Source organism: Moschus berezovskii, chromosome 9 (assembly GCF_049115385.1).
Source record: "Moschus berezovskii isolate FMDL1 chromosome 9, NW_MosBer_1.0, whole genome shotgun sequence".
In the NCBI taxonomy this organism is placed as follows: Eukaryota; Metazoa; Chordata; class Mammalia; order Artiodactyla; family Moschidae; genus Moschus; species Moschus berezovskii.
The window spans coordinates 33,115,622-33,143,166 of NC_142468.1; the positions used below are offsets into that span (position 1 = coordinate 33,115,622).

The 27,545-nt window shown below is 37.3% G+C and overlaps 1 protein-coding gene, 1 long non-coding RNA gene and 1 other non-coding gene across 6 annotated transcripts in view; 1 reads left to right on the top strand and 2 right to left on the bottom strand.

Moving 5' to 3' along the window:
* Positions 1-13,272, top strand: part of LOC129562422 (uncharacterized) — a 29,621-nt gene extending 16,349 nt beyond the window's left edge. The window contains exon 7 of one of the 3 annotated variants that reach the window (XR_016038180.1): positions 12,407-13,272. This is a non-coding gene — a long non-coding RNA (uncharacterized LOC129562422). Of the gene's footprint in view, positions 1-2,055; positions 12,379-12,406 lie in introns of those variants that run through there. The other 2 variants (XR_016038181.1, XR_016038182.1) reach the window with 2 other exon arrangements.
* Positions 11-27,545, bottom strand: PSMA3 (proteasome 20S subunit alpha 3). 2 transcript variants are annotated; one of them, XM_055435485.2, is made up of 11 exons: positions 27,390-27,545; positions 24,670-24,752; positions 16,278-16,401; positions 13,261-13,362; positions 13,108-13,181; positions 11,730-11,802; positions 9,838-9,903; positions 7,255-7,301; positions 4,587-4,654; positions 1,746-1,810; positions 11-1,362 (listed from the first exon to the last, which is right to left on the bottom strand). In XM_055435485.2, exons 1-11 carry the CDS (start codon positions 27,408-27,410, stop codon positions 1,318-1,320), a joined length of 768 nt encoding a protein of 255 aa, XP_055291460.1. In that variant the 5' UTR covers positions 27,411-27,545; the 3' UTR covers positions 11-1,317. The 2 variants fall into 2 exon arrangements, with proteins under 2 accessions (XP_055291460.1, XP_055291461.1); XM_055435486.2 differs by lacking the exon at positions 1,746-1,810.
* Positions 14,352-14,423, bottom strand: TRNAY-GUA (transfer RNA tyrosine (anticodon GUA)). Its single transcript has one exon. It is a non-coding gene; the product is annotated as a tRNA-Tyr (tRNA).

Here is a 27,545-nt window from a genome sequence, read left to right on the forward strand (position 1 = left end):
ATTCCTGAAAATAAATTCATAATCTTGTCAAAGCAAAATGTACCTGCCATTTTTTATCTCCCTAAGACTGGTCATACCTCAGTTACAAAGTGCCTGTGCAATTGTACCTAGATTATTTATGAATCCTCTGTATAGTATATATGAAAATCAGTTGCTTTTCTAATAGCTGGAAAGCTAGCTATATCTGCTTGGTTTTAGATTTATCTGATTATGTTTTCAGGTGGCTTAACTGCTCAAATTTAAATTTCATTAGAACCACTGTTGTTTTAAAGAGGATTATTGGCTATTCCAGTGTGAATTTAAGAACAGATGTGCTCACAGTATAATGAAAATAGAAGATTCATGTGCCATTCATACTTGGAAGTAGGAAGTATAGAATGGTCAGACACTGGCTTAGGGTATTAAGTTTATCCAACTTAATGTTCTTTAGGTGTTTCTCCAAGGCCACTGGGGTCATTCTCAGTTAAATACACGAGTTGTAAAATGTAGCAGATAATTTTACATAAAAGCAGCCATGATAATGAGAACTGGTTTTGAGTTGTTTGTATAGTAGTTAACTATTCTCGCATGATTTGCTGTTTGCACTATACAAATGCTCAAAGTCCAGCAACACTCTACTGCCAAACTCTGACCTCAGGAAAGTATGACAGTTGAATGGAGTGATAACTGGAATGAGGCCAGTACAGGGTGTGTGTATACCTAGCATACTTGGCCTGAGTTCGGATTGTTCCTCCTGTGAGTGCTACCGTTCCTTGAAGGCCACAAAACTGATTATTCCACTCAATAACAGTTTTTTGTTTACAGAGCACTTACACATGCATTCTAAGCATAAAATATGGCTTTTTTTATTTGAACTTACAGATCAAGAAATGTTTTAAGTGACACAATAGGGACTTTGTGAATCCTTAAATCCACTCCTCAAAATAAAATTCTAAAGGTTAACAGTGGCTGTTAAACCCAACAATTACTTCAGTAAACACAAAACTGAGCAGTGGCATCAATTGCCTATGAAGCTGGTAGGTGCAAAACATGACAGTCCAGCAGGATGATACAGATATGAGTGATGGGGTTTTAAATTAATCTGATTCCAAAGCCACTGTCTACAGTATTTAACTAAGGAATTTTACAACAGGCATAAAGCTACATCTTAATGCTGAATAAACAGGTGCTCAATTACCCCCACCAGTTTTGTCAGGCAAATATTAACCAAACTTGAATCGTTATAAGACAAAAATTTAATGAAAATTGGTATGTAATAATCCAAAGGGCTAAATAGTTACATGGGACTGTATTAGAAATTTAATATACAAGTAAATGTTACATGTTATCATCATCTGATTCATCTTCTTCCTTCAAAGATTCCTGGTAAGAAACAGTGTATAAATTAATTTTTAGCAATGCTATAACAACCTGAATCTAAGTGCTTGCCATTCAAAATTCTTTATAATTAAAATGGAACACTGGTTTAGAATGTTACACTTTACTTGAATGTCTTAAATACATTCTGTCTATCAGTGACTATATTCTTGATAGGATACACACAGTATGAAAGCATTAATGTTCTCAAAAAACCTTGCCATTTTCACATGCACGAAAATTTTTTTGGAACCAGGGCAACTTTATCCCCATTGAGGATAACCTAGAAAGTTTCTTTTAGTTCAGCTCAACTCTTAAGTGTTATTTAATAGAATTCAACATATTTCCATGATGCTTTTACCCTGAGCTGTTTTCATGCTATGGCTTACCTTGGCATATTTCTCTGCCTCTTCCCTTATATCTTTAGGAACTATTTCATGTCTTCCATTAGTTACTGTAAATTAAGCCATATATTCCATTAGTTACTTTAAATTAAGCCATATATTTAAATGAATTAAAAATGAGAACTGTCACTGTGATTTGAAAAGACTAAACAATCTAGCCAATCCATAGGTAATACCAGCTTCTTTGACCTCATCTTTGTGCTTCCCCTACATAAGCTATTACAATAAAGAAACTATGCTATGATTTATCCTGGTGCTACAAATCCTGAGCATTTATATATATATATATTCACAGTCAAGACTATGGTTTTTCCAGTAGTCGTGCCGATGTGTGGACCATAAAGAAGGCTGAGTGCCAAAGAACTGATGATGCTTTTGAATTGTGGTGCTGGAGAAGACTCTTGAGAGTCCTTTGGACTGCAAGGAAATCAAACCATTCAATCCTAAAGGAAATCAACCCTGAATATTCATTGGAAGAACTGATGCTAAAGCCAAAGCTTTAACTGATGTGGCCCCCTGATGTGACAAGCCAATGATATGGCAAAGACCTAATGCTAGGAAAGGTTGAAGGCAAAAGGAAAAGGGGACAGCAGAGGATGAAATGGTTAGACAGCATCACTAACTCAATGGACATGAATTTGAGCAAATTCTAGGAGATAGTGGAGAACAGAGGAGCCTAGGATACTGCAGTCCATAGCTTGCAAAGATTCATGAGATAGCAACTGAACAACAATTTATTCACAGCATGATTAGATTTTAAAATCTGTCCCTGAAGCCCGATGGTTGCCTTCCTAGAAAGAAAAAAGGCTACTTCCCGATAATACTGTATGCAATGGGTATTTCAAAGTAAATAAACTACTCACAACTTTACAGAGTCTCTTATTAAGCAGAACTTTTCCATCAGTACCTCCTAAATTTATTCTAGCTTTGTTTGTACTAGAAGGGCACCCAGCAGTCAGAACACATTGTGGCCAATAGTGCAACTGAATGAATGCTTATTTCATGATCCAGCAATTCCACTCTTAACATATATTTCTAAAATGCATGCCACAGCAGATATGAAGGATATCCACAGCTGCATTATTCATTTCAGTAAACACTAGAAAGAGCCCAGTTATCTACTGGAATTCAAGACAGTGGTTACCTTTGTGGAGAAGGTAAGGGTTGTTGACCTAATGGAGGCCTAAGGGTTGAGCTATTTCAAATCCTAAAAGATGAGGCTGTGAAAGTGCTGCACACAATATGTCAGCAAATTTGCAAAACCCTCACAGTGGCCACAGGACTGGAAAAGGTCAGTCTTCATTCCAATCCCAAAGAAAGGCAATGCCAAAGAATGCTCAAACTACCGCACAATTGCACTCATCTCACACGCTAGTAAAGTCATGATCAAAATTCTCCAAGCCAGGTTTCAGCAATACATGAACCGTGAACTTCCAGATGTTCAAGCTGGTTTTAGAAAAGGCAGAGGAACCAGACATCAAATGGCCAACCATCCACTGGATCATCGAAAAAGCAAGAGAGTTCCAGAAAAACATCTATTTCTGCTTTATTGGCTATGCCAAAGCCTTTTGACTGTGTGGATCACAATAAACCATGGAAAATTCTGAAAGAGATGGAATACCAGACCACCTGACCTGCCTCTTGAGAAACCTGTATGCAGGTCAGGAAGCAACAGTTAGAACTGCACAGGGAACAACAGACTGGTTCCAAACTGGGAAAGGAGTACGTCAAGGTTGTATATTGTCACCCGGCTTACTTAACTTATATACAGAGTACATCATGAGAAACACTGGGCTGGAGGAAGCACAAGCTGGAATTAAGATTTCTGGGAGAAACATCAGTAACCTCAGATACGCAGGTGATACTACCCTTACTTAAGGCATAAAGTGAAGAACTAAAGAGCCTCTTGATGAAAGAGGAGAGTGAAAAAGTTGCTTGAAGCTCAACATTCAGAAAACAAAGATCATGGCATCTGGTCCCATCACTTCATGGGAAATAGATGGGGCAACAGTGGACGCAGTGGCTGACTTTATTTTTCTGGGCTCCAAAATCATTGCAGATGGTGACTGCAGCCATGAAATTAAAAGATGCTTACTTCTTGGAAGAAAAGTTATGATCAACCTAGACAGCATATTAAAAAGCAGAGACATTACTTTGCCAACAAAGGTCCGTCTAGTCAAGGCTACGGTTTTTCCAATAGTCATGTATGGATGTAAGAGTTGGCCTATAAAGAAAGCTGAGCGCAGAAGAATTGATGCTTTTGAACTGTGGTGCTGGAGAAGACTCTTGAGAGTCCCTTGGACTGCAAGGAGACCCAACCAGTCCATCCTAAAGGAGATCAGTCCTGGGTGTTCATTGGAAGGACTGATGTTGAGGCTGAAACTCCAATACTTCTTGGCCACCTGATGCAAAGAGCTGACTCATTTGAAAAGACCCTGATGTTGGGAAAGATTGAGGGCAGGAGGAGAAGGGGATGACAGAGGATGAGATGGTTGGATGGCATCACCGACACAATGGACATACGTTTGGGTGGACTCTGGGAATTGGTTATGGAAAGGGAGGCCTGGCGTGCTGTGGTTCATGGGGTCACAAAGAGTCAGACACGACTGAGTGACTAAACTGAATTTGGCAGGCTGGTCTGATTTGCTGACCAAATTAGTGTTTACACTAATGTATCCATGCTGTCTGTTATTTGTGTACTTTTCTATGGGTACAGGCCATTACTAAGTTTTCTTAAGATTGGAGAAAAAAAAAAAAGGCACCTATAATAAATTAGGCTTGGTACAGATGACTCTGAGAGCAAATAAGAACAGAGTAATCACTTACTTTCACCAACCCAGCTGAGCTCTAGTTCAAAAGCTTTATCCTTAACTTCATCGTGTACTATGTAAATTCTAGAACAGAAAGAGGAAATTAACATTTGGCCATCTACAAACATAGTTCATGCACCCACTCAGCAAATCAACATCCATTCCTAGAATAAGTATTTATAGAATTATACACACAGTATACATAGTCTATATTATGAAAATTAACTAGGACTGATAAAAAATTAAACAGTACAAAGGATTCACTATACCTTTTACCTTTATACAATCCAAGCTGTTTATTTTGATACATTCTTTCAGGGACAGAACTAAAAGATGTCTCATAAGGAACATTCAAGTGGGAGAAAGCTATTATCTGTCTTTTTCCAGGATATTCAGTATTTTCCATTCATTAACTGATTTTTAAATAAACAGAAACTAATTTATTAGTTGACAATTAGTCTTCATTCTGCACTTTCTTGGCAGGAATATTTTTAAACCCCTTTACTATTCTCGATGTCCCTAAACCTGGCCTTTAAATAGTACAAGACAAACTGCAGCAAACAAGCAGCGTCACACAATATATTAAAAGTAGAAGTAAAAACAAGGCTTCCCTCGTGACTAACTGGTAAAGAATCTGCCTGCCAATGCAGCAGATGGGTTTGATCCCTGATCCTGGAAGATCCCACATGCTCCAAAGCAACTACACTATGAGCCCCAACTACTGAACCTATGCTCTTAAGAGCCTGTGAGTTGCAACTACTGAAGCTACCAAGCCACAATGAGCCTGTGCACAACGAGAGAAAAGCCTGAGTAGCAACGAAGACCCAGCACAGCCAAAAATAAAATTATTTTTAAGAAGTAAAAGTAAAAAGTACCAGGAATGCTTTTTTTTTTATTTTATACTTTTCCAAAAGTAATTTGGAGGGACTCCTAAAGCCTTGCTATAACAGCTGTAACATAAGAAAGCATCTTAAACTTTCTAGAACTAAAAGAAGCATAGTGCTCCATTTTATTAAATGATGAAAGGATGGCTTTCCTACACAGAACAATATAAACATAAAAGCTGTGGTAAGAACTGATACCAGAAGAGCTCGATGAAGGAAAAAAACTGTTGCACAATTCAATGAGGATTATTTACTTTTTATTAGTTCTATTCTATGTTAGTTGCCAGTGTCCTCTAGGTTGTCATTATTAATACATGACAATCATTGAATGGAATGGATTCACCTTCACAAGAAAGGGCAAGGGTCTCATGGTAAAAAGGCAGTAGGGAAAGGACGGTGTCAGTAGCAGGAGTGGTAGATTAGTGTAAAATTATAAAACACTTGGTGATGTTAATATTTTGTCACAACTATCAGTACAGAGATTAAGAGTATCATTCAAATAATAGGCTTATCATCATATGATAGACCCTCCTGGGCTTTTTTTCCCCTTGCATGTATTATTAGACGTAAAACCTGCTGACTAGACCATGATGACGTAGTTCTAATGTGGAACAGAGGTATTATGAATTCTCTGGAATATTATGTTTATTACACTTTAACTCTGAAAAGCTGACTACAAAACCAGGATTTTATCAGATTTTTTGAAATAGTAAATGCCTGCATTCTTTGATGTAAAAAAAAATAATGTATTTTGAAGCATGGTCACTGAGATTTTACTGGCATTGTTATTGCTTACTACTACTGTTACACAGCTTTCTACCCTAGGTATCTGTAACATAAACTACTTCAAACTTCTTTTTTTTATTTTCAAAATTTTTTATTAGAAAACTGAAATTTACAATGTGTTTATATCACTCACTGAGTACATGGCATTTAAAAACAATATCTTTACAGAAAGATAACAAAAATACAGTCTTAAAACCTATGGGATATGGAAAACATATTAGTTGCTTTCTTTTATGATTATTCTGTTTATTTTGCTAACTTCTTAAACTGGTTGTATACTTGTATACTCATTGCTTTTCCTTTTTATGTAAAGTCTACTACATTTAAGACCTCAGTGGATAATGTTTTCAAACTTTCTCAAGCTATTTCTAGATGTTTTGAAATACTGCTATATTCATCTTGTTACAAGAACTTCAGCTGCAGACCTTAAAGTTGTAAGCTGCTGCTGCTGCTGCTAAGTCACTTCAGTCGTGTCCGACTCTGTGCGACCCCATAGACAGCAGCCCAGCAGGCTCCCCCGTCCCTGGGATTCTCCAGGCAAGAACACTGGAGTGGGTTGCCATTTCCTTCTCCAATGTGTGAAAGTGGAAAGTGAAAGTGAAGTCGCTCAATCGTGTCCGACCCTTAGCGACCCCACGGACTGCAGCCTACCAGGCTCCTCCATCCATGGGATTTTCTAGGCAATAGTACTGGAGTGGCTTGCCATTGCCTTCTCCGTAATATTATTGGGACTTCTGAGATTTAAGAAGTTGGGAGCTAGCAAATGAAGTCTTTAGAGGTTCACTATATCCTCCAAATCTTGAATTCTGTCAACTGAACAGGAGTATATTTTATCAAAAGCTATTTTTTCCCATCCTATTCACTGTCACTTAAAATGAAGCCTTCCAGAATGGTGGAGTCACCTTCTAAAATTAATGCAATAACTAATTTCCAAACAAAACAGCCTCTTAGGATTAATGTATAAGGTGAGGTCAAGGGAAATATGTGTCAATACTAAGGAAAATTTCAACTTACATTTTTGCAACTTCTTTAACAACATCACGGCAGGTCATTTCTTTCATCTACAGAAAATAAAATATTCATTATGATTCAAAGGAAGAACACATTCCACTTGTATAACTTTTCAGATTCCTTTTGCAACTTTTATCAGTAACCTATGCTCTTGAGATAAGATTCTTAAATATAAAACCAAGGAAAATAACCTGAAATTCAAAAAGACTAGAACTTAAAGTTTTTTATTGTTTTATGTTTTTTAATGATTATGCAAAAAAAAGCCTTGGGCACCAATAATTTTGTGAAATATATTAAAGTTTATAAAAATGTAGACTGCTTTATGAATTTATTCACAGGCAGACCCTGACATTTAAAAGATTACCAAATGTTTTTTTTTCTTTATAGTGAATTGAGGATAATAAAACACAAACCACAAATACTTCTTTATGCTAGATAAACAGGGATAAATTATCCCTCATGAAACTGTTCAAGACAAAACTGCAAAATGTCAGGGAAAGCTCTGAAGAACCAAGATCTGAGTGGAGTCCTAGAACACAGATTTATCTGATTTGATTATGAAAAAGATAAATGAACTGCAAAAGTGAACATATGGAAATCAAGGCAGAAAAATAGCCTTTAGATGCCCAGCAGAAAAGTCTATTATATTATACTAAAGGTACTGCAAGTAACCAATGCAGAATTTTTTTAATGTATATGTGTTTCTGAACACATTGACAAAATTTTTAAAAAAGGGCAAACCAGGTGTTCATATTCTGAATATGTGGAGGATGGAAAATAGTGAAAAAATAATGAACAGTCATACAGCAATCCAAACTTGAGATGGTTTAACTACTGTATCTCTAAATTAGGCTTATTAATATTTTATTTTTTGTATTTTTAAAATATTTACAAATTTTGATGCCCCAGCTCATAGAAATAGGAAAAATATTGTAAAGCAACAACTGTTCAACCTAGACAGAGATGTTTATTGTATGGTATTTTTTCTGATTGAATTTCTGACTAAATTTTTTCATGGCAAACTGGGGGTGAAGAAAAGGAAAATACTGATATTCATATTTTTGTCCTTACAAGTTCTATATTTAGTAGATTAATTGTAACATACAAAGGCAAACTTAAACTTTAAGCAATACATCTTAAATGCCAAATACATTTTTATGTATGTTAGTAAAGTTTATTGTATAAAATTATATTCTTGGTAAACAGAACACAAGTAGAAAAGCAGACCAGAGTAATGATTGAGAGCAGGGGCTGGCAAACTCTCTCTTTTAAAGGGCCAACTAGGAAATATTTTAGACTTTCACCATAGGGATAAGGTTTTCGGTCTCCATTCCAACTACTAAACTCCACTGTTATACTAGAGCAAAAGCAGCCAGCGACTGAATATGGCTATGTTCCAATCAATAAAACTTTAAAAAGCATTGCAACTAGAGATTATCATACAAAGTCAGAAAGAGAAAAACAAACACCTTATAATATCACTTATATGTGGAATCTAAAATATGACACAAATGAACTTAACCTATGAAACAAGACCACACTCACAGACATAGACAACAGAGTTGTACTTGCAAGGGGGAAGGGGCTAGTGTAGGGATGGAGTAGGACGTTGGGGTTAGCAGATGTAAGCTATTATATATATAGAATGGATAAACAACAAGGTCCTACTATATAGCACAATGAACTACACTCAATATCCTATAAGCACTAGTAGAAAAGAATATATGACAGAAAAGACCACTGGTCTAAGAGATATAAGGTCTTGAATTGTTTATAAGCAAGTCTATGACTAGCCAGTGTGTTTTAACCCAGGGTTGGACTTGGGCTAAGTGATCTCTATCTCTAAGGTCCTTTTGTCAATTTTAATCAATCCTAAAATACCAAACATAAATTAGGCTTATACAGGTCTCGAACTTGGTGTTAAATTCCAAGCACTAAAAGCTTAGCATTAAAAAAGCTGAAAAGTGAATTAGTTGAGCAAGGTTCCAGTACAGCATTAACATTAAATGTACAAGAAATTTTTGTCACTGTAATTTACCCAAATACTGCCAAATCATATGCCTTTTAAGGAAGTTTCTGATAAGCAATGAAGAGTTGGTGGGTACTATTTCAATGTCAAGTTGATCAATTTATGGCTAAAAGGAAAGCCAGCAAATTTTAAAGAAACTTTTCCCACGCTAATAGATGTTGGGAACAGATGAAAGAGAAGCAAAGGAACGCAGACTTTAATGTGTAAGACTTCAGACAAAAGCTGTTTGCTAGATGAAAGAAATGATACAGTAAAAGACCAAAGTTCTGAACCTAAGGGGCACAGGGTTCGGTGAATGGGTCTCAAGGATTTTGTGAAATTATATGAAATTTTTTTTTTAAGATTAGACAGCCGTGAAAATCATAAAAGGACCCATGACACAACTCTAAAGATAATATGCTGCCAGCTTTCCTGCTGAACCAATCTAGCAGCTTCAGAAGAAAGCTTGACTCAAAATACCAAACCACACCTGGACTAAAAAAGCTTTAGACTGTGGTGATGAAACTTAACCACATGAGAATAATGGTACAGCAGAATAAACAATAAAAATGTATTACCTGAAGCTTTTCAATTTCTGTCTTTGCAGCCTGCCTGGCTTTGCCAATGGCACAGCCCCAATAACCCTATTTAAAAATAACATACACCAAAAAAAAAAAAAAAAAGAAAGTATTATTAAATATACTATCATAAGTCATTAATGACTACTGTTTCTATTTAAAGATTAATAAAAGGATGCTAAATGACATTCAAAAGCACATATGGAGAAATACAGTAAAAAGACATTTACTAAAATGAATAACAAGGGACTCAAAAAGTTTAAAATATCAGTTAAATATAGAATATCCTGGATTATTTTCAAGAAGTATCCAAATGAAAACAAATTATATCATTTTACTTACACACAGACCATGAGATAGAGATTTGAGGCTAGAAATAGAAATTTAGCTTTATGAATTGAAATGATTTTTAAGAGAAAGAAATAATTCCTAAGAGTTAAATACTCTAAGCCTTCTTAACGTATATATAGATATTTTGTGGCAGCACCAGTGAGGCTTGTGGAATTTTCAGTTTCCCAACCAGCAGGCAGTGAGTGCATGGAGTCCTAACATGTGGACCACCAGGGAATTCCCTAATTTAAAGGTTTTTTTTTTTTAAATTAAGTATGCCCATTCATACTTGTATAACTATACTTGTAGGTGAGGTGATGTCGCTCAGTCGTGTCCGACTCTTTGCAACCCTGTGGACTGTAGCCTACCAGGCTTCTCCGTCCATGGGATTCTCCAGGCAAGAATACTGGAGTGGGTTACCGTTTTGTATGTAATGACAAAACCTAAAGAGCCTTAATTTTGTTAATGAGTATGCTGCTACTGCTGCTAAGTCACTTCAGTCGTGTCTAACTCTGTGCGACCCCAAAGATGGCAGCCCACCAGGCTCCCCCGTCCCTGGGATTCTCCAGGCAAGAACACTGGAGTGGGTTGCCATTTCCTTCTCCAATGCATTAAAGTAAAAAGTGAAAGTGAAGTCGCTCAGTCGTGTCCAACCCGTAGCAACCCCATGGACTGCAGCCTACCAGGCTCCTCTGTCCATGGGATTTTCCACACTAGAGTAGTGGAGTGGGGTGCCATTGCCTTCTCTGGTTAATGAGTATAAAAACCATTAAAATCTCAGAAGACACTTTAAGAAAAGATTATTAGAGAAAGATTCAAGAAATCCCACTTAAAATCTTTTGTACTGGGGAATTCCCTGGCAGTTCAACAGTTAGGACACAGGCTTTCAGCTGTCATGGACCTGGGTTAGATCCCTGGTTGAACCCTGTTCGGGAAACTTAGGATCCCACAAGCCATGTGGTGTAGCAAAAAAAAAAAAAAAAAACCCAAAAACAAACAAAAACCCAAAACAACGTCAAAAAACTTCAAAAAGGAGGGCATTATATTCATTTTAAAGACACTGCTAATATTTATGGTAATAAAATAGCATATTCAAAATTTTATGTTGACTATGCAGTTTCTACATGGCAATCCACTCCAGTATTCTTGCCTGGAGAATCCCAGGGACAGAGGAGCCTGGCAGGCTACAGTGCTTGGGGTCGTAAGAGTTGGACATGACTCAGCGACTAAACCATGCAGTTTCTACAGTAGCATATTAAAAGCCACCAATCTGGGACTTCTCTGGTGGTCCAGTGGTTAAGAATGCACGTTCCCAACACACAGGGCTCAAGTTCAATCCCTAGTCAGTTCACTAAGATCCCTCATGCCATGCAGCACAGTCCAAAAAAAAGACACAAATCTTCGCTCTGTCTCATACCCATAGGTTCTTGTTATTAATGTTAAATAAGAAAATGTTAAATGAATATTAAAGAAACATTGTATAATCTGAATATATGATTTAAGCGCTAATGAGAGACCATTAAACTGGAAATAGAATTTCAGATGATTCAAAATTAACTCACATATGAAACACCCGATGGGTCAATCATGTAGAGTTGTGCACCGTCATTCACACTGTAAGACCCTAACATGAAACTACACAAAAGTAAATTAATAATTTTAAACCATGGTTCTTAATACCAGAAAGGTATTAAAAAGTACAGTGATAAAAATGCAATTTATTTTCTAAGATAAACACTAATACCCATATAACTGACAGTAAGCACTTTGATAATACAGTTTGGATAAAAACTAGTATATACTTGAAAACGTTCAAAATTCACGTGCCCTGGTTTAGTATTAAACTTTCTAATCAATGTTTCCTGCGAGGATAGCACTGCAGGGAAAGGAGTACTGATAGACAAGTAACATGAGGGCCCAAGACATAACCAGGAAAAAGCCAAGGGAACAAAATTCTTGCTATGAACACACTGAATCTACCTCAAACTCTTGTTCCACCCTTCATTCTTTCTTTCTTGGATATTCCCCAATATTCCTCCATTTATTTTTCTGCAGTAATCCAAATTGATTCAATGCATTTTTCTATGTGCAACAAAATTAAAATTAGGGTATTGAACAATCATGAATTACTGACTTTTTTTGAAAGTATAAATAGAAACCAGCCTTATAATACTACTTCATGTGCAGAATACCATAACAACCAATTCCCATTTAAGAGCATTTTACCTGTTGCTTACAGAATACAAGATGGAAACTAATGAGGAAACTGAGATGTCAGTGCAGTTGGCTAATTAATAACAACAAATGGATTCTATTTAAAATCAGTTTGCGAGGCTTCCCTGGTGGCTCCATGGTGAAGAGTCTGCCTACCAGTGCAGGAGACAAGGTTCAATCCCTTATCTTGGAAGATCTCACATACTGCGGAGCAACTGAGCCCACGCACAACTATGGAACCTGTGCTCTAGAGACCAGGAGCCACAACTATTGAAGGCCTTGCGCCCTACAGCCTGTGCTCGGCAACAAGAGAAGTCACCACAATGAGAAGCCCACACACAACTAGAGAGTAGCCCCTGCTCTCCACAACTAGAGAAAAGCCTGCACAACAACGAAGACCCAAAAATAAAATTTTTTTTAAAATTTTAATAAAATCAGTTTGCAACTTCCTGAAAATATCTGGATCTAATTTCAGAGAATCCACCCCCCGTTTTATTAATAAATAACTGACATACATCACTACATTAAATTTAAGGTGCACAGCATAAAGGTTTGATTTATATACACTGTGAAATACAATGATTACCACAGGTTTAGGTAATATCCATCATCTCACATAGATAAAAAAGTTCAAGTACTTCTTGATGAAAGTTCATTTCTTAAGGATATAAAAGGCTAATAAGATGCTGGTACAGGTATCACTAAATATCTCACTAAATTTCATACCTGCAGCCAAAAGGTCTAACAGCACTGTAGAGTGTATACGCATGTACATACATGGCCACTCTGTCTGCAAGATGCTGTGGGGGGAAAAACAGAAGAGTTTATTAAGACTCTTCTCTTGCTGTTCCAGAGTCTCCTCAATTGTTATCAACTTACTTTTAGTGGAATGTTATATCCGAAGTTAGATCTAAAGTTGGAAGCCTCTTCTCTTGCAATGTCTGCTAAAGAACGAGCATCTGCCAACAAACCTGCTACTGCCTGGGGGAAAAAAAAGTACCAATTAACAATCCTATCACAAATGAAGGAAAAGTATGTGATTGTGACAGGCTTACTTGATATTTTTACCAAGCATCATCATTAGAATAAATTAAGTTTGGCTTAAAGGTCTTTGCAAGAATCAGACACAACTTAGGGACTAAACCACTGTCTTTGCAAGGTATTTTGAAATTTCAGTGCTTGAGTATGGGATAACAATTTGGAAATTTCCCAACTGTGACTTAATTCTTTTGTCAAATGATCACATTAAAAAAACTCCATGTCTCCCTATTTCCCACTTCATTATAAAGACTAAAACAACCACAAAGAAGAATAAAACCATCGGTTTTGGTTAGAACTGTTTTTTAATTTAAAGACGTCCTGTGTTTAAAAAGTTATTAAAAGTTTTGATTTAAAAGGCATAACCTCAAACCTTTCTTTTTTCAGCGTACTAATAAATTGTAATGCCAAACCAAAACATGACAAACCACAAATCTAGTGGCTCAGAACTGCAATTACCAAACCACATGCTGAGATATCCCAGGGAACTACAGTAAACTCAGAGTTGTGGGGTGTTTTAAGTTTTGGGGGAAACACATATTGAAGTAGTTCAGTTTCAACATCAGACCATTCCACGTTCCTTTCAATGGATCACTGAGAAGCTGGGGCTGATAGAAAATAAGCACTGTGCAAAAATCAATGTGAAACAGGAAGTAGGGTGGGGTGAGGCACAGCATCTAATCCAATTATAAACTTTAAGAAACTGAAGAGTACACATTAGTAGTTGTAGCTGTTTGAAAATAAAAACATTTTTATTTTACTGTCATATGGTGAGGTTTTGTTTTTATAGCTACTAAGTTTTTAGAACATAAATAGTTATTTATTTTTACTCTTTATGACCCCATGGACTGTAGCCTACCAGGCTCCTCAGTCCATGGAATTTTCCAGGCAAGAGTACTGGAGTGCGTTGCCATTTCCTTCTCCAGGGGATCTTCCCAACCCAGGGATCGAACCTGGGTCTCCTGCACTACAGGCAGATGCTTTACCGTCTGAGCCACCAGGGAAGCCGAAATAGTTATTTAGACCTACATATATAACACAGAACCACTGGGTATTTCTTTTGGTCTACGGAAGCCATGAAAACAGAAATGTTGAAACAGTTACAGGTACTGGAAACCACTGACAGAAGATTTGCAGAATAAATGCTATCAAAAATTTTAATAGCCTTTTCTTCTACTGCTACCTAGTAATAGTAATGATTATGAAAATCCTTAATCCATTATTGATCACTCATAACATGCTGAGCATTTTACATAATTACACATGAGGATAGGCACTATTACCACCATAGTTTTGCAGGTGAGGAAACTGGACTTTAGAGTAACCCAGGTAGTAATTTTTATAATTTAAATAATCTTCCATTGCTTTGGATAAAACTCACTGTGAAGTCTAATAATTTGTCAAATCACTTGAAGATGACAATTGTGGAGACAGACTATCACTCCTTCTTTTCTCCAACCTTCTTCAATGTCTGTAATGTTTTGCCAATTTCCAATTGCAAGGAATGCCATCAGCTTTTAATAACAAATGGGACAAATTTGAAAATTCTAGGAAAATCTTTCCACCACTAAACTACCTATAAGCATATATGATTTTTTTCAAAATACACCTACCGAAAGGTATCTTTTTTACTAAGTAAAAGAAAGCAAGATTCACTACTTCCCTTCTACCAGTTAGGTTATAATCTGGCCAAGTTTCAAGAAAACATACCAGTTTCACTGGCAGTAATAAATTTGTTCAGGAGAAAAAACAGATTCAGAAAAACTAGTAACTGCTGTAGCTTTATAGTTTACTGGTTTTATTTTGCTAGTCCTTTCTGTGTTGTATGTAACACATCTTATTTAGAAATACTGACAACAAAGCTACCAATACTGCAGCAGAATGAGTGGACCCTACGGAATCTCACCCTGAAGAATGGGCTCTATAGTAACACACAGACCATGGAGACACAAGTATGAATCCCAAAATATTCCGTTACCAGCTGAGTCTGTTTCCTCATCTGTAAAAATGGGATTAATATTACTTTCACTGGTTTGTCAAGATTACATGAGATAATTTATGTAAAGAACTTCTGGCATAGTATCTAGCACAAAGAATACGTATTCCCTTTTCTTCCTTGACTTTTCAGAAGTTAGGGTTAAAAATCACTTTTCTCGTTTTTCTGGACTGTTATACTTACTGAAGAAAGTCTGATGTTTATATAGGATGATTTCAGTATATCCCAGTAATCTATTTATGTCATACCAGCTGCATGAAATAAATATAAGTGATGCTTATGAAGCTACTAAAAAGGATGTGCTCACTTTTCCTTTCATCAGACATCCTTTCCTGATACTCCACCTTACTATAAAGGTATTCTCTTTCTGATAACACCTTCAGTGTGACAGTTATCCCCAGAAAGGATACAAAACAGTAAAGACTTCTTGCCTCTCAAGCATGTGCCTTGAGTGGCGATCTATGCTGCCAAGATTTTTTACCCAATCTTCTCACTCCTCTCCCCTCCTCATTTTCTTCAACTTGGTTTTTCGTATGTGTCTCCAAATGGGTTATAAGAATGCTACCAGTATTCTTCCTTGAAAATTCCATGGGCAGAGATTGGTGGGCTACAGTCCACGGAGCCACAAAGAGTTGGACATGACTGAGCAACTGAGCATGCATGCACGCACCTTTCTTTTAGACAGTGAACTGTTCACAAACCAGTAACTTTCTGATTATTTCTATGGCTGCTCTCTGATCTGTTTTGCCTCAATGCTAAAGTAATAAATAGTTTCTTATAATTACATTTTGATATATTCCAATTAATTACATCACAAGAAACTGGACAAGGCAAAAAGGAACATTTTTAAATGTAACCTTACCATTCCAACATGTCGATCAACATTAAAAAGTCGTTTGTTGGAACCTTCTTCATAAAGTTTAGACAGGACTAATTTTTCTACCCCAAAGACAACGCCATCTTTACATCTGATTCCAATAGCTGTACTGAAACAAGTAGAAAAAAATCAATTTTTTTAACTGAAAATAAAAGAAACTTTGTAAACTCAACTTAAAAAAAAAAAAAGGCAAATTTGTTTCCTAGAACATATCAAGTTTTTAAAGCAAATACATTTGAAAACTAGAAAGGGCAAAAATCCTCAAGTGTGATGAATTAGATCCATATAAATAATCATGTGACCAAAAGAAATAAAAATTTCATAACATGACATGGAAAGATAATAATACGCAAATGAAAAAAAGATGCTAACAAAATGTGTAACAAGTGGCACAGTATCTAGCATATGCTGGCTATCTTGTAACAAATATTGACTAGTCATGTCCATTAAAAATGGTATATAACATGCATATAAATGATAGGCTACATACAAAATAAAAAGAACAGTTTCTAATCTGGGTGTAAAGATTATAATTCTTTTCCTTTCTTTTGCTTTTTCTGCATTAACAATGTGTTGCTTACAGTAAGTGTGAAAGAATAAACATTCTGTTCAACTATTTAAAACAAAATTGATCAAAAAAACAAGTAAAATATGGAGAAATTATATACCACCATTTCAAGAAAAAACAATTACTTTAAATCTTCTAATTCTTTTAACGAAGAGAATTCTATCAGAAACAACCAGAAAAATGAACTGAGCCACATGCACAAATTTTGTCAAGAATTTCAGACACTCCTTCCATCACACTTCAAGTACCTTTTCAAGTTTAAATTCCTTGGTCCAGATTTCCTAACTCCCAAGAATCCGCAAAGCCCATCTAGCTAATTCAATTTCATATTATAAATCCTGTGCTCTACTGAATTCAACCTCATTGTCCCTCAAACACCATTTTTGCTTTTAAGTCTTTATTGAAGTTATCGTGGGTACTAGAATACACTTCCTCCTCATCACAGCACATTTAAATAAGTTTCCACAAACTTTTGCAAGTTTACTTGAATAGTCCTAGACAGCCTTTCCCAATTATTACAATTTCTCATCTTCCTCATTTTTCAGAATCTAAAATGTCCTTTTCCCTAAACCAAAAGTTCTCAAAGCATGGTCTGTCAGGTCAAAATTATTTTTATAAAAATACAGAAACATCATTTGACTTTCTCCATTGTGTGAATGTTTGCACCAGTGGTTCAGTTCAGTTCAGTTCAGTCGCTCAGTCGTGTCCGACTCTCCGCGACCCCATGAATCACAGCACGCCAGGCCTCCCTGTCCATCACCAACTCCCGGAGTTCACTCAAACTCATGTCCATCGAGTCGGTGATGCCATCCAGCCATCTCATTCTCCGTCGTCCCCTTCTCCTCCCACCCCCAACCTTTCCCAGCATCAGAGTCTTTTCCAGTGAGTCAACTCGTCGCATGAGGTGGCCAAAGTATTGCAGTTTCAGCTTTAGCATCAGTCCCTCCAATGAACATCCAGGATTGATCTCCTCTAGAATGGACTGGTTGGATCTCCTTGCAGTATAAGGGACTCTCAAGAGTCTTCTCCAACACCACAGTTCAAAAGCATCGATTCTTCGGCGATCAGCCTTCTTCACAGTCCAACTCTCACATCCATACATGACCACGGGAAAAACCATTGCCTTGACTAGACGGACCTTGGTTGGCAAAGTAATGTCTCTGCTTTTTAATATACTATCAAGGTTGGTCATAACTTTCCTTCCAAGGAGCAAGCGTCTTTTAATTTCATGGCTGCAATCAGCATCTGCAGTGATTTTGGAGCCCAAAAAAACGAAGTCTGACACTGTTTCCACTGTTTTTCCATCTATTTCCCATGAAGTGACGGGACCAGATGCCATGATCTTTGTTTTCTGAATGTTGAGCTTCAAGCCAACCTTTTCACTCTCCTCTTTCACTTTCATCAAGAGGCTTTTGAGTTCCTCTTCACTTTCTGCCATAAGGGTAGTGTCATCTGCATATCTGAGGTTATTGATATTTCTCCCGGCAATCTTGATTCCAGCTTGTGCTTCTTCCAGCCCAGCGTTCCTCATGATGTACTCTGCATATAAGTTAAATAAGCAAGGTGACAATATACAACCTTGACGTACACCTTTTCCTATTTGGAACCAGTCTGTTGTTCCATGTCCAGTTCTGACTGTTGCTTCCTGACCTGCATACAGGTTTCTCAAGAGGCAGGTCAGGTGGTCTGGGATTCCCATCTCTTTCAGAATGTTCCACAGTTTATTGTGATCCACACAGTCAAAGGCTTTGGCATAGTCAATGAAGCAGAAATAGATGTTTTTCTGAAACTCTCTTGCTTTCTCCATGATCCAGCGGATGTTGGCAATTTGATCTCTGGTGCCTTTGCCTTTTCTAAAACCTGCTTGAACATCTGGGAGTTCACGGTTTATATACTGCTGAAGCCTGGCTTGGAGAATTTTGAGCATGACTTTACTAGCGTGTGAGATGAGTGCAATTGTGCGGTAGTTTGAGCATTCTTTGGCATTGCCTTTCTTTGGGATTGGAATGAAGACTGACCTCTTCCAGTCCTGTGGCCACTGCTGAGTTTTCCAAATCTGCTGGCATATTGAGTGCAGCACTTTCACAGCATCATCTTTCAAGACTTGAAATAGCTCAACTGGAATTCCATCACCTCCACTAGCTTTGTTCGTAGTGATGCTTTCTAAGGCCCACTTGACTTCACATTCCAAGATGTCTGGCTCTAGGTCAGTGATCACGTTATCGTGACTATCTTGGTCGTGAAGATCTTTTTTGTACAGTTCTTCTGTGTATTCCTGCCACCTCTTTTTAATATCTTCTGCTTCTGTTAGGTCCATACCATTTCTGTCCTTTATCGAGCCCATCTTTGCATGAAATGTTCCCTTGGAATCTCTAATTTTCTTGAAGAGCTCTCTTGTTTTTCCTATTCTGTTGTTTTCCTCTATTTCTTTGCATTGATCACTGAGGAAGGCTTTCTTATCTCTCCTTGCTATTCTTTGGAACTCTGCATTTAGATGCTTGTATCTTTCCTTTTCTCCTTTGCTTTTCGCCTCTCTTCTTTTCACAGCTATTTGTAAGGCCTCCTCAGACAGCCATTTCGCTCTTTTGCATTTCTTTTCCATGGGGATGGTCTTGGTCCCTGTCTCCTGTACAATGTCACGAACCTCCGTCCAGAGTTCATCAGGCACTCTATCAATCAGATCTAGTCCCTTAAATCTATTTCTCACTTCCACTGTATAATTATAAGGGATTTGATTGAGGTCATATCTGAATGGTCTAGTGGTTTTCCCTACTTTCTTCAATTTAAGTCTGAACTTCGCAATAAGGAGTTCGTGATCTGAGCCACAGTCAGCTCCTGGTCTTGTTTTCGCTAACTGTATACAGCTTCTCCATCTTTGGCTGCAAAGAATATAATCAATCTGATTTCGGTGTTGACCATCTGGTGATGTCCATGTGTAGAGTCTTCTCTTGTGTTGTTGGAAGAGGGTGTTTGCTATGACCAGTGCGTTCTCTTGACAAAACTCTATTAGCCTTTGCCCTGCTTCATTCCGTGCTCCAAGGCCAAATTTGCCTGTTACTGGCTGACAATAAACCGTAGCAGTAAATACCACTCATGGTATTCTTTATTGCTATGCTCTCAGGTTTTTTTTTTTTTTAAACATTTTTAGTTAAGAATGTCCCAGATAAAGTTGTAATTAATTTTATTAGACATTAATCCTTAAGTATCTGTCTTTTATTATCCTAACAAAAAGCAAGTTAGCAAAAGTTCTGCTGCTACACGTCAAAATATGATGGTTGCCTACAGGAAAAAGCACTGATAAACTGCTTTCAGGTGTAAATTTTTTCATGGAACATCTGTTTTAACCATCAAAGAATAATAACTATGGCTATTTCCACTTAGGTATGTGGCAGACTTTTTTCTAAAATGAACAAAACGAGCCTGTCACTTCAAGGAAAACAAATGAGAGTATTTTCTTGCTGGTGATAAAATCTGAGTTTTCAAACACAAACTGGAGTTTTGGAAAACATATTGGTGGTGATATTAAAAAATGTGATGTTTCTAACAGTTTATAATGAAATATGTCTACTTTGGAAGGTCTGTTATAACTCAGTGAACCAATATTTTCCAAATGACCAACACACAATGTTACAAATCACGCATGGATAAAACATGCAAAGTACAAAACAGTGCAATAGATTTTAATAATATTACAAAAAGTTCATTATTATGTTTTCAGACTCCACACTGCTCAACTAACCTTTACGAAACTAAAATTCGTCCAGTATGATACAGTATAAACAACATGCATAAGGTTATTAAATGACTCCTCTCTTTTCCAACAATGTATGTATATAAAGCCTGATTTGTTGCACAAACTTCAACAAAAGTTACAACATACTGAAGCAGCAGCAACTGAGACTCTGCCTTTTATTAAGATTCAATTCATGACTGAGATTTTCAAGAATGTAAAACAACGCAACTCTTCTCACCATTTTTTTCCCATGCTTTGGAAAAGTAATTTTCATTAAAAATGTTATTGTTACTTAAGTCTTTTAATAAATGTTAATGTAATTATTTTTTAACATGTAATTTTATCACTGTTATTTAAATAAATTTAAAAGTATTTTTTATTTTTTGGTTTTAATTTCTAATACAGTAAATACTAATGAACCAATTAACCTGCATAAATAAATGCTCTTTGGGGTCAGCATTATGGTAAATACTTATAGAACCTAAGAGCCTACTTACTTAAATACTCATCAAGGTTCTAATGATTTTTTTTCAAGTATAAGGATGTCCTAAGACCACAATTTTGTGTACAATTTTGTTCTAAACAATCCAGCCTCACAATTATGTTGCACAATCTTCCTTTCATATCTTGTCCCCTCAATGAGGATAAACCGGAAATTATAATTTAATCCCTTTTTTCTTTTGCATATTACCTTCTAGGGGCACACTTTTATAAAATAGTTATGATCATCATATATAGGTTTTTTTCAGTAATGTTTTAGGTATCCTCTTATATGCTCTTAATTATTTGTTTTGGTAGTTCCTGTCCCTAACATAACAGGTACTCAATTATATTTGACCTTTAAATCCCCAAGATTAAATTTCTTTCTTTGAAAGAATTTATCTCTAGGACTTACTGGTGGTCAAGTGGTTAAGAATTCACACTTACACTGTAAGGCACACAGGTTTGATTCCTGGTTGGGGAACTAAGATCTGGCATGCTGTACAGACGCAGCCAAAAAAATAATAATAAATAATGAAAATAAAAACAAAAATAAACAAATGGGTCCTAATGAAGCTTAAAAGCTTTTACACAGCAAAGGAAACCATAAACAAGATGAAAAGACAACTCTCAGAATGGGAGAAAATAATCTGCAAAGGAAGCAATGACAACGGATTAATCTCGAAAATATACAAACAGCTCATGAAGCTCAATATCAAAACAACAAACAACCCAATCAAAAAATGGGCATAAGACTTAAATAGAAATTTCTCCAAAGGAGACATAAAGATGGCTAACAAACACATGAAGAAGTGCTCATCATCATTAGTTATTAAAGAAATGCAAATCAAAACTGCAATGACATATCACCTCACACCAGTCAGAATGGCCATCAACAAAAATCCCACAAACAGTAAATGCTGGAGAAGGTGTGGAGAAAAGGGAAGCCTCCTACACTGTTGATGGGAATGTAAACTGGTAGAGCCACTAAGAAGAATAGTATAGAGGTGCCTTAAAAAATTAAAAATGTAACTACCATATGACTAAGCAATCCCACTCCTGGGCGTATACCTAGAGAAAATCATAATTCAAAAAGATACATGCACTCCAGTGTTCACGGCAGCACTATTTACAATAGAAAGGACATGGAAGTAACCTAAATGTCCATCAACAGAGGAATGGAAAAAGAAAATGTGGTATATACATACATACAATGGAATATCACTCAGCCATAAATAGGAATGAAATTTTGCCGCTTGCAGACACATGGATGGATCTAGAGATTGTCACACAAAGTGAAGTCAGAAAGAGAAAAACAAGTTATCATATATTAATGCATACATATAAAGGTTTCCAGTGAAAGCTAGAAAAATGGTATAGATGAATTTACCTGCAAAGCAAAAATAGGGACACAAACATAGAGAACAAACATACAGATATCAAGGGGGAAGGGGCATACAGATATCAAGGGGGAAGGGGCATACAGATATCAAGGGGGAAGGGGGAAATGTGGTGGATTGGGATTGATATATGTACATTACTAAGAAGCAAGAGAGTTTCAGAAAAACATCTATTTCTACTTTATTGACTATGCCAAAGCCTTTGACTGTGTGGATCACAATAAACTGTGGAAAATTCTGAAAGAGATGGGAATACCCGACTATCTGACCTGCCTCTTGAGAAACCTCTATGCAGGTCAGGAAGCAACAGTTAGAACTGGACATGGAACAACAGACTGGTTCCAAATAGGAAAAGGAGTACGTCAAGGTTGTATATTGTCACCCTGCTTATTTAACTTATATGCAGAGTACATCATGAGAAACGCTGGGCTGGAAGAAGCAAAAGCTGGAATCAAGATTGCCAGGAGAAATATCAATAACCTGAGATATGCAGATGACACCACCCTTATGGCAGAAACTGAAGCAGCACTAAAGAGCCTCTTGATGAAAGTGAAAGAGGAGAGTGAAAAAGTTGGCTTAAAGCTCAACATTCAGAAAAGGAAGATCATGGCATCTGGTCCCATCACTTCATGGCAAATAGATGGAGAAACAGTGGACACAGTGGCTGACTTAATTTTTCTGGGCTCCAAAATCACTGCAGATGGTGATTGCAGCCATGAAATTAAAAGATGCTTACTCCTTGGAAGGAAAGTTATGATCAACCTAGACAGCATATTAAAAAGCAGAGACACTGCTTTGCCAGCAAAGGTCCATCTAGACTATGGTTTTTCCCATGGTCATGTATGGATGTGAGAGTTGGACTGTGACGAAAGCTGATCGCCGAAGAATTGATGCTTTTGAACTGTGTTGGAGAAGACTCCTGAGAGTCCCTTGGACTGCAAGGAGATCCAACCAGTCCATTCTAAAGGAGATCGATCCTGGGTGTTCATTGGAAGGTCTGATGCTAAAGCTGAAACTCCAATACTTTGGCCACCTCATGCGACGAGTTGACTCACTGGAAAAGACTCTGATGCTGGGAGGGATTGGGGGCGGGAGAAGGGGATGACAGAGAATGAAATGGCTGGATGGCATCACCGACTTGATGGACATGAGTTTGAGTGAGCTCCGGGAGTTGGTGATGGACAGGGAGGCCTGGCGTGCTGTGATTCAAGGGGTCACAAAGAGTTGGACACGACTGAGCGACTGAACTGAACTGATACTTCAATAAAAATATTAAGAATGAAACCTGTCTTGGCAGACTTTATTCAATTAGAAGTGATTTTTTTTTTTAATGATCACTAGAAGTGAATTTTTTTTAAACGATCGTATAATTAACTATAAAAATTCTTCAATATAAGACTGAGAATTTGTCCACAAGCCAGTAATTCAACTATTATGTTACAGTGGTCATTTTAGTGAATTACTCTAAACAAAATAGACAGTATATGGAAAAGGAAATGGTAACCCACTGCAGTTCTTGTCTGGGAAACCCCATGGACAGAGGAGCCTGGTGGGTTACAGTCCATGGGGTTGCAAAGTGTAGGACACGACTGAGAGACTAACACTAACACTTTCACGCTCAGGGTGGATTTTCTAGCTCCAAGTCACCCTTTAAGGAACTGCCTCATTTTGTACTGCTTTGTGTAAAAATAAAGATCATTGTTTACGACAAAAAAAAAAGTGAAGGAAGTAATCCAACAGGAAAATATCTTGGTGGTCCTACACCTTTTGGAGTATGGCAGCAAAAGAGAAAAATAAAAAATATCCCTGCTGAGATGATCATGTGACCAACTGCACAGGGCACTGAAAACACAAGGAAATAAAAGATTAGACAATAAAGTCACAAACCTATTGGCCAAGGAAACCAATGACATAAGTCAAGGATCTGAAAAAGGGCTAGCAAAGACGTTGATGAATACACTTGAGACATGGTAGAATGTGTAAGTGTGTAATTTTGGAGTCAAATGGAAATATAGTCACATGGAAAGAGCTAGCCTAAAAGAAATCTGGAAATGACTAATAAATTGAGATTATTTTAGGGCATATATTATTTGTGCCAAAGTAACATAACAAAGCCTAATTACCAAAAACAAAGAGAAGGAGACATTTAATACCTGGCTAAAACACACTAATTTCAAGTAAAACATAGTTTCTTACCTACTATTTTCCACAGCCTTCATAGCATATTCAACTTGAAAAACTCTTCCATCCGGAGAGAATGTAGAAGCTGACAGATCATACTACAAGGAAAAGGCAATAACAAGCTTAGAAGGATGCATCTTTGGCAGTAATAACAATTTTTTCCTAAATGGCTTACACATCAGAAATGTGTGTTCAATCTCAGTGAAGATTTTGCTTTGAAGAGAAAGGGAAAGCATGTCAGAGCAGGAACAGCAGCTGAGAGAAAAGTTACACACTTTAGATTTCTGCTACTGACAAGCAATGAATACAAGTCCTGGGTAAAGTCAGAACTTTTTCCACACAGAACATGGCTCATTTCTGAAAAATTACCATGGTAGAAACAACACTGGCTTCTCTTTAGCACTGGAGTATTTTAATTCATAGCTGTGGCAGTAATGAACTAAAGGAGCTTGGACACATCATTTAGCATTCAGATATTTAATAAGCATCTATTATATGTCAGTCACTATTAGGAAATACAAAGACTACCCAAAGTCCTTCATTTTCAAATCAGACCTCAAACAGATCCAGGTGCTGGAGATAAAAGGTTCTATGATGAAAAATAAGACAAAGTGAACTTATGGTCTCAGGGAATACCACAGACTACCTGATCAGGAAAGGCACTGCTACGGCATTTATATTTATGTTATTTAAGCTAAGCCAGACCTAAAAGACAAGTAACTACTCATTTAGAATATGGAGGAGTGTCCTGGCATCTGGCATAAAAGACATCAGGGTAGAAATAAGAGGAGCAAAATTAAGAAAAGGAAATAATGCCACTGAATCTTGAGCACCATAAATGGAAAACAGAAGAGCAAACTATATTAGAGGCATATAAGGGCCAAGTTATGCTGTCTTTTATTTTAGGATGGAGCAGGAAGTTTACATCTTATTCTAAATGCAATAGAAAGTCACTGGAGTTTGGGTGGGATGAGGGGAAGAGGTTCTAATTTTTTTTAAATGCTGTTCATCTGGTAAATGAATTATAGAGAAAACAAGAGTGGAAGCAGAGATAGGGTATTCCAAAGGGAGTGTTTTAGACAAGAGAGAAAGACATGGAAGGTGTTATCCTTTGAGGGTGCAGTCAAAAAAACCTTGCTAAACGGTTGACTTTAGGAATACAGTAAAAAATAAATCAGAAGTGCATCATAGATTTTTTTTTTTTCATTTAAGAGACTAAAATTGAACTATTCACTGAAATGTAAATTGTAGGAGATGCAAAATGGCAACGGAAGACGAAAACCCAGAGATCTACTCTGGATGTGTCATTTGAAATGACTATCAATCAATCAAGTGGAGAACAATGTCAAGACAGGTCTTCACGTCTGGAGTTCTTGCGACAAGACAGGCATTAAGTCTTCAACAGTGGTGCTTCCTGCCTCTCAGCTTGTTGGTCTGTTAAATTAAGATCTTTAACTCTACCAGTATAATACCAAAATATCTCACCTATTTATATTATCAAACATTTTTAAAGGGTTTGTAGAACCTTTCAGAACACTATTAATCTAGGGTAATTGGTCTGTTGATCTGCTAAACGAAGATCTTTACCACCTTAATACTCAAAATTCCTCACCTAGTTATATTATCAAATATTTTTAAAAGGTTTGTAGAACCCTTCACAACACTATTAATCTAAGGTAATATTAATGTAGTTGCAAAGTAGATTTGCTACAACATGCATTACTGAGCATCAACTAATCCAAAAACGGTATGACAACCTTAGTATAAATTGCCTATTATCCAACTCGGAAAACCAGTATTTGGGCCTAATGGTGAGAATCAAAATGTTATGCACAATGGGAATAGATGAACTGAGAAACCCACTACCCAATGCCTCTAGTGGAACCAACCAATAAATATTTCTAAACACTATGTTTTCTATATGGGGAAATACATAAAAAGAGCAAGCCGAAGTACGTATATATGCAGTACGTTTAACAAAGGAAAGTTAGTAGGCCGAACAAGTTAACAAATCCAACTCCAAAATCCTGGACAGTCTGTCTGTTCAAAGAAGCGGTTAAGTCCGTAGCTAATCATTTAAACGCTTACGGTGCTGAGACCTCACAGTGCTGTTATTTCTCTACAAGAAAAGCTGGGACAACGGAAAAATGGAAAAGATTCTTCAGATTCCGTCTTTTAGTCTGTTTTCCTTATCACTTCTGAGAAGGTTCCAGGGACTCAAACAGAGAGGTCCATCGGTACCCTCAAAGCTAAGGCAGAGAATCCCCGTGAGTCAGCAGCACCCCAGGAACTGCAAGGGTGGCGAGTCGGGGAGAGGTTCTTGGAAAGTGGCGTCTCAAACTTTGGACTCTTAAGCCGCCTTGCCTCAGTGGTGCTCAAGAGCTTCATTGCTGCCCAAGTCCTTCAAAGCGCGCGCACACACACCATTTCAGGCCTCTAGAGTTTCCACTTTCGGTTTCCCTAAATGGCTAAGGAAAGTGACTCAGCAACCTAAAGCGGCTCCAAATCTCACTGCTGCGCGGCCAAGCCCGCTACACCTGAGCTGAGAAGCGTCAAGTCACGGTCACCGCAGGCGAGGGCCTAGACCGCCCGGCACCGCACAACTGGAAGCGGCCCACCTGCCCCTAGGCAGTCCCGGAGAACCCCCGAGTCCGCGCACCAGCCGCGGTCTGTCCGCGTTCCCTTCCACTCTAATCCTTAGACTAGACTATCACACAGAGGAACAAACAACTCACCCCGGTGCCGATCGAGCTCATGGTGCTAAAATCACTGGGACGCTTAGGGCTTTACGCCTAAAACGATCCCCCAGCACCACAGCTAGAGACTAGTAACAAGTTCTCTCATTGGCTATTCTTTCAACCAATAGCCTTTCCTGTTGCTCATTCCTGGAG

What these genes read in the sequence shown, in the direction of transcription:
- PSMA3 (XM_055435485.2), bottom strand. Translation starts at nt 27,410, where the DNA reads ATGAGCTCGATCGGCACCGGG. An exon ending in CAGAAATTGAAAAGCTTCAG is followed by an intron (nt 7,302 to 9,837) that starts GTAATACATTTT and finishes TATTTTCTGTAG; the next exon opens with ATGAAAGAAATGACCTGCCG. An exon ending in GTTAAAGAAGTTGCAAAAAT is followed by an intron (nt 4,655 to 7,254) that starts GTAAGTTGAAAT and finishes TTTCTGTTCTAG; the next exon opens with AATTTACATAGTACACGATG.